The sequence below is a fragment of the Pelodiscus sinensis genome, chromosome 32 (assembly GCF_049634645.1).
Source record: "Pelodiscus sinensis isolate JC-2024 chromosome 32, ASM4963464v1, whole genome shotgun sequence".
Classification (NCBI taxonomy): domain Eukaryota; kingdom Metazoa; phylum Chordata; order Testudines; family Trionychidae; genus Pelodiscus; species Pelodiscus sinensis.
The window spans coordinates 3,601,693-3,608,744 of NC_134742.1; the positions used below are offsets into that span (position 1 = coordinate 3,601,693).

Sequence of the window (7,052 nt, forward strand, 5' to 3'; positions counted from 1 at the left end):
CCCCTCCCCCATCAAGTGTGTCCAGTATTATTTTTAGACTACCTGGTAACCCTAATCAAGGGACTAAAATGCCGAAAGCTGCTTTGATGCCAAAGTCTCTGCAGGACCTGGGCCTAGGCACCGACAAAAGGCCGGAAGTGAACAAGGCCTGAGTGTGTCTGTGACGTGACAACCCGGCTCTGGGCTCCCCGTGCAAACCTGAATCTCTCCCTCTCCTCCCACAGACACTCTGCCGGATGCACTGGAGGGACCCCTCAGCCTGTATAGACCAGGTGAGCTGCCTCAGGCCTCGTGCCCCCCTCAGAGCCAGGCCTGCTGCCAGGCGCAGTGCGGTGCCAAAGGACAGGCACCGGGCAGGCTGTTTAGCACCTCTGGCCAGGCCCCAGCCATGGGAACAGAGCCACAAACTGCCCCTCCCCCAGCTTTCACGGGCACAGGGGCCTCCTCCTGCCCCCAAACGCCTCCTCCTGAGCCACCCCAGAGCCCCAGCCCAGAGTCCAACCCCCCAGCCCAGAGCCCTTTATCTCCAGGAATCCCCAAGGGTATGTCTACACGACAAAGTTAATTCGAACTAACAGACGTTAGTTCGAATTAACTTTGATAGGCGCTACACATACAAACCGCTAGTTCGAACTTAATTCAAACTAGGTAAACCTCATTCTATGAAGACTAACGCCTAGTTCAAATTAACTAGTTCGAATTAAGGGCTGTGTAGCCACTTAATTCGAACCAGTGGGAGGCTGGCCCTTCCCAGCTTACCCTGCTGGCCACTCTGGGCACCACCAGGGAAACTATTCTGCCCCCCTCCCAGCCCTGGAGCCCTTAAAGGGGCACGGGCTGGCTACGGTGCCCGTGCCAGGTGCAAGCCTGCCAGCACCCAGCCAGCAGACCCTGCACCTGGCACGGCACTAGCCAGCCACCCGCTGCCACCCAGCCCTCTGCCTCTTCCCGGGACTAGGCTGGCGGCTCATGGGAGCCTGCCCAGGTCCGCAAGAGGCGGGCGCCTGCCTGGTTTAGTGAAGACCTCATCCACAACCTCCGCACTAGGCACAGGAAAGTGGCCGTCTACGGCAGGATAGCTGCCAGCCTGGCCACCCAGGAGCAGGTTTGCATGAAAATCAGGGTGGTTCAGTGAGACCCCCAACCCTGAGCCCTGAACTTAGAATGGCCGTACTGGGTCAGACCAAAGGTCCATCTAGCCCAGTAGCCTGTCTGCCGACAGCGGCCAACCCTAGGTACCCTGGAGGGAATGGACCAAAGACAATGACCAACCCATTTGTCTCGTGCCATCCATCTCCAGCCTTCCACAAACAGAGGCCAGGGTCACCATTTCTACCCCCTGGCTAATACCACTCCATGAACCCAACCTCCATCACTTTATCTCACTTCTCTTTAAACTCTGTTCTAGTTCTAGCCTTCACAGCCTCCTGCAACAAGGAGTTCCACAGGTTGACTCTTTGCTTTGGGAAGAAGAACTTTCTGTTACTAGTTTGAAGCCTGCTACCCATTCTTTCCCCTTGTTCTCTGGGGAAGGGAGTGGGGAGGTCCAAGAGGGGAGTTTCTCTTCCCCCCAGTGACTGACGGGCTGTGCCCAGCATGAACTCTGGGGCAAGCGGGGACGTTGCTCTTTCTCCTGCTCCCAGCAGAGGACCCAAGAGTCCATGGGAGGGTCCCTGCTCTGCGGGGGGGCGGAAGGGATGGATCAAACCCCAGAGCACCAGGGCCCGGAGCACAGACAGGGGCAGTCCTGGGCCCATGGCAGGCAGCTGGGGAGCTGCTGAGAGCAGAGCTCTGGTCCTGTTCCCCTTTTCCTCTCTCCCCACGTGAGCTCAGCTTCTCTTTCCCTCCGCCCAGCCCCCACTGGGACCCCCCTCAGCTCCCTGGGCCCCTCTTCCTTCTGTCAGCCCCTGAGTCAGCCTCCTGCCATGGCTGGGACAGAGACACCCCCGTTCCCTCCGCACGGCGCCTGGGCACCCCCAGGGCAGGACTCGCCTTGTTCAGCCTCTTCCCGCCCAGCTGGGGCCAGTCCCTGCCCCTCCCTGCTGGCTCTGCGGGGTCTGGGCGCTGGGCCGGAGGCTGAGCAGCCTGGTGGGGGGCAGGTCGGAGCTCGGCCCAGAGCCCCAGTGCGGCGGGAAAGGAGCCGAGCCCAGATGTGCCGTGTGGGGGAATCACAAACCCTGCCCAGAGGCAGCTGGGACCCGGGGACATTTCAATGGGGAGGGGCCTAGCTGAGGGCAGGGCCTGGATTCAGCCAGCCCTGACCAGGCAGTTTCCATCTGAGGTCCCCGGCCCAGAGACGCTTGTCCCCGGCCCAGGGAGAGGGGGGCAGATTCCCAGTGTCAGGGCCCCTCTGACCCCTTCTCTCTGCCACGGCCCCTCCCTGCCGGGGAGTGAGCTGCCCCTTGGGCTGGGCCGAGACCTCAGGGCTGCTCCCCACTCAGAGCCGGGCGCCCCTGGAGGAAGGAGAGTCCCTGAGTCACTGCCCAGCTGGGGCAGATTCTGTCCCTGACGCCATCGACCCCCCCAGGGCTGAGCTCTGCCCCTCACGCTCTGATTCTCCCCCAGCCAACGTGACTCTGGATCCAGACACGGCGCATCCCCAGCTCGTCCTGTCGGAGGATGGGAAACGTGTGAGACTGGGAAACACACGGCAGCCACGGCCCGACATCCGGGAGAGATTTGACAGTGTGCCCTGTGTGCTGGGCCGTGAGGGCTTCACCTCAGGGAGACATTACTGGGAGGTGGAGGTGGGGGATGGGCAATACTGGGCTGTGGGGGTAGCCAGAGAGTCTGTGAAGAGGAAGGGAGAGATCATTCCACCCCCCAAGGAAGGGATCTGGTCTCTGGGGGTGGCCAGACAGTCTGTGAGCAGAAAGGGAGGGATCAGCCTGAGCCCCAAGGGCGGGATCTGGGCTGTGGGGTGGTGGTGGGGTCAGTTCCGGGCTCTCACTGACCCTGCAACCCCCCTGCCCCTGAGCCCCCCCAGCAGGATCCGGGTTTGTCTGGACTGTGACTGGGGGCTGGTGACATTTATTGATGCTGCTGCCAAAGCCCCGATCTTCACTTTCCCGCCGGGCTCCCTCCCTGGGCAGAGCATCCGACCCTGGATCTGGGTGGGGTGGGGCACAAACACCGAGCTCCGACTGTCTTCCTGACAGCAGCCCCTCTGGCCTCACACACCCCAGTCTGTGTGACCCTGGAGGACTCCTCTGTACCCAGCCCCTGACTCCTCACCTCTATGACCCCTGGAAGCTCCTTCCCCTCCCTCCCTGCAGCTCCACTTAAGGGAGGTAGAAGAAACCTACTGCAGCCCCAGGGAGCAGACAGGCCCTGAAGGGCAGAGCTGGGGGCTGGACAGGGACAGAACTCTCAGCCGGGCTGGGGACAGGCAGACTTCAGATCAGGTCACACAAATCGACCAACCCAACGGCTCTGCCCCTCACTAGTCCCCTCCCGCCTCCCCCACCTTGGGGACTCTGGGGGCCATCTGAGCTCAGGAAAGCAGCCGGCCCTGGGTCCTGAAGCTGCTGCCTGCTGGGAACGTTGCTCTCCCCTGCAGAGCTGGAGACAAGGAGCGAGCTCCAGGCGGGGGCTGGGCCATTGCAACGCTGAAGGGCGCTGCCTGGAATTGTAGCTGCCCAGAAAATCCCTGGCACGACGCTGCGAGCCCCCAGCCTGAGTGACGGGGGATGGGAGTGTCTGGGACAAGCCAGCAGGCCCAGCAGGGAGCTGCCTGAGCTAGTCTATGGGGGGCGCTCACCAGGGAACATCAGAGCAGCCAGACTGGATCAGACCAAAGACCCGTCCAGCCCCGTGTCCTGTCGGCCCACAGTGGCCAGTGCCAGGTGCCCCAGAGGGAGGGAACAGAACAGGGAACGTCCAGTGACCCCTCCTCTGTCGCCCATTCCCAGCCCCTGGCAAACAGAGTCTAGGTTCACCATCCTGGCTAATAAGTACTGAAGGATCTAACCCCCATGAATTTATCCAGCTCTTTGTTGAACCCTGTTAGGATACGTCTCCACAGCAGGACTTATCTCAAAATAAGCTACACAAAATGAGCTACATCAGTTTCATATCTTATTTCAAAATTGGGAGCGTCTCCACAGCACCTATTTTGAAACAGAGCTCTCTTCCTCCACCTTCCCTTATTCCTCGTACAATGAGGGTTACAGCAGTCAGAGTAAGAAGTCCTCCAGCGTAACAGTATTTTGACACTTTCAAAATACCTGCAGTGTAGACGTGGAATAAAGTGGCCGTGTAGACACAGGGTGACTGTGCGCTGTGTCAAGAAAAGCTTCCTTTGTTTGTCTTAACCTGCTACCTATTAATTTAATTTGGTGACTCCTTGTTCTTCGGTTATGGGAATAAATAAATAACTTTTCCTTATTCACTTTTTCTGCACTAGGCATGATTTTACAGACCTCTCTCCTACCCCTCCTTTGTCTCCTCTTTTCTATTCTGAAAACTCCCAGTCTTTTTCATCTCTCTTCTTATGGGACCAGTTTCAAATCCCAAATCATTTTTGTTGCCCTTTTCTGAGCTGGGACCTTTGCTCACCCCCCTGTATTCATTCTGGGGTAGATCTGTCCCTGCCATCACACCAATCCCTTTGCATCTGATGAGAAACAGTCACATTCCACATACCCATTGTCCTGGCACCAGGGCCGGCCTTAGGCCGATTCGGTTGATTTCGGCCTGTGCATCTAAGGGGGCCCTGCGCCCCTGAACCCGGAAGTGCCGGCAAGTAACTATTCAGAGCCGGGGGCCCTGCTCCACCAATATGTGGAGCTGGGTCTCTCCCCTGGCTCTGCCTGGAGTGGGCCCGGCCCCCCCTGCCGGCCCCCCTGCGCATTCTCCCACCCTGCCCCCAGAGCATCCCCCTCAGCCCCAGACCGTCCCTAACGTGCGCGGCTCCCCCTCGCCGCCTGCTGCTGCCATGCGCAGTGTTGCAGGTGGGCGGGGCCCTGGCGTGATGTGACGTCACGTCCCGGGAGTTTAAAACTCCTCGGAGGAATGTTGCGTGGCTGCCTCTGGGTTCGGACTCCGGGGCCTGAGTGCTAGGGTTGCTAGGTAGGCCCAGCTAAAAAACTGAACATGCTTGTCCGGGGGGGTGGGAAGGATGTTCTCATGTCCTCGGCAGGCCTCTGCCTTCTGCGCCCGACGTGCCAATTCAGGAACAGCCTGGGCAGTGTGGAGCCGGCACGGCTTTTCCGTTGGCCGGTGGGAATGGGCGAGTGAGTCACTCCGCTAGGGGCTGTGGGCGGGAGGGAGAGGCAGAGAACAAGTGGGATAGAGTAAAGCAGCCCCTTGCCTCGTCCTTCTGACTGCTCCAGCACAGGGCCATGGGAACGGGGACCCTGGTTAGCCAAAGGATTCGGGGGGAGTGTCCTCCACCCAAGAGCTGAGTTCAGTCTCTCAGGTCCAGCTCAGCCACTCCCATGGCTCGCCCAGGTAAATGTCCCCCCTTCTGCCCCAGGATTTTACATTCCTCTCTGCAGCTGCTCCCCTGGCAAAAGGCTGCAGGTCTGGTTTCTGCCTCTGGGCGGGGCCTGCGGAGGGAGGGGCGGCAGCTGTTTCTGCGGAGCCAGAGAGGAGGGAGACCCTGGAGAGTGGGTGGGAAACGCAGCCCAGCCAGCCCCCCCCCCCCGGTAAAGCCCCTCTCGGCAGCCCTGCTCACGGGGACAGAGCAGTGTCACAGGGGCGCTGGAGGTGAGATGGCCCCAAAAGCATGGACTGGAGTGAGGGGGCTTTGCCTGCCCCGGGGGAAGGGGCCTCGTGCTGCAGGGCAGAGCCACTGGGCTGGGTAAATCCCAGGCTGCTCGCAGAGGGAACATGGGGAAGCCCGGAGGCACTGGAACCGGGGGAGGGGGTCAGACAGGCTGGGCCTGGTCACTTTGGCTCCCACCCCCTCCCCTTCCAGACCCGAGCGGCCGTGCGAGGTGTCTGCACACGGGCTGGTTTGCAAGTGCCGTGTCTGTAGGTTTGTGCCCCCTTTGCACTGGGAGCTGTGGGGCTGCGGGTGTCTCTGAACGTCGCCCTGGCGCTGTGCAGCAGGGTCACACCCCACACAGAGCGGCATCAGCCCGGCCTCCCACTCGGGGCTCCAGCCAGGGACATGAGCTGTGCCACTGCCCCAGGGACAGACCAGGGATGGCACCACTGGGCCAGCGAGCCAGGGGGCCTGTGCGGTGACGCTGGTTTGGGACACAGGAAGTACCAGCCTCTGCCACAGAATGGAAAAGGCCCCGGCAGCCCCTCGGTTTGGTCTCCGCTCCTGCGCCTCCCTCGGGAGCAACCTGGCTAGAAACCAGCCTGTGAGGGGGCAATGGAGGGGGGGGGGATTCGGGATCCTGTGGGGGAGGGGACCAGAACAGGAGCAATGGGCCACCCAGGCCCAGCACTGGCAGGGGAGCCTTTCCCGTGTTTGGGGACCAGCAGCTTCCAGAGCCCTGCCCCAGCCGGCCACTGTCTGACGGGTGCACGGCCCCGGGCACGACGGCCGATGTCCCCTTTGGGCCCCGCTCCCAGGCAGAGTCGGCAGCCACAAGGGCTGGGTCAGTGTCTGGGGCTCCCCTGCTCATGGGCCCCAGGACAGGCCTCCCTCCCCAGCCACAGCAGGGCCGGTCCTGGACTGGGTTGGGCCAGAGCAGGGGAGACACAACAGGTGTGAGAAGACCGACCATGGCTGGGTTCACACCAGGTAGAGGGGTCTGCCCGGGTAGGTCTGGGCCTGGGGATTCGGGCTAGGAAGGGGTGTCCAGCCCATGGAAGATCCCAGCTACAGCAGGATTGGGACCAAGGGTGAGGGAAGGGACATGTCCAGGCACCCACAGGTCCCGGTGTATTGGCTGCAGCTGGGTTCGGGCTGGGAGCCCCCGAGCCCTTCCTCCCTTCTCTCGCTCTGCCCAGCCAGGGGAGGGAAGAGACGCTCCCCTTGAAGCCAGAGTCCAGCCAGCCCCCGAGGGTCACTAGCTGAGCGCCCGCTACAGCCCTCGCTCTGCCGGCCGGGCTATGGAAGGGCCTGCGGGGGCTGCCACTGAGCAAGCAGCTCA

The 7,052-nt window shown here is 61.5% G+C and overlaps 1 protein-coding gene across 1 annotated transcript; it reads left to right on the forward strand.

Annotated features, from left to right (window-relative positions):
- Positions 1 to 2,357: 2,357 nt before the first annotated feature.
- LOC142823178 (butyrophilin subfamily 1 member A1-like) lies at positions 2,358 to 4,424 on the forward strand (the record flags this gene model as incomplete). Its single annotated transcript, XM_075913786.1, has 1 exon — positions 2,358 to 4,424. A coding segment is annotated over one exon (798 nt), but the record flags the coding sequence as incomplete, so codon positions are not given.
- Between the last annotated feature and the right edge of the window lie 2,628 nt (positions 4,425 to 7,052).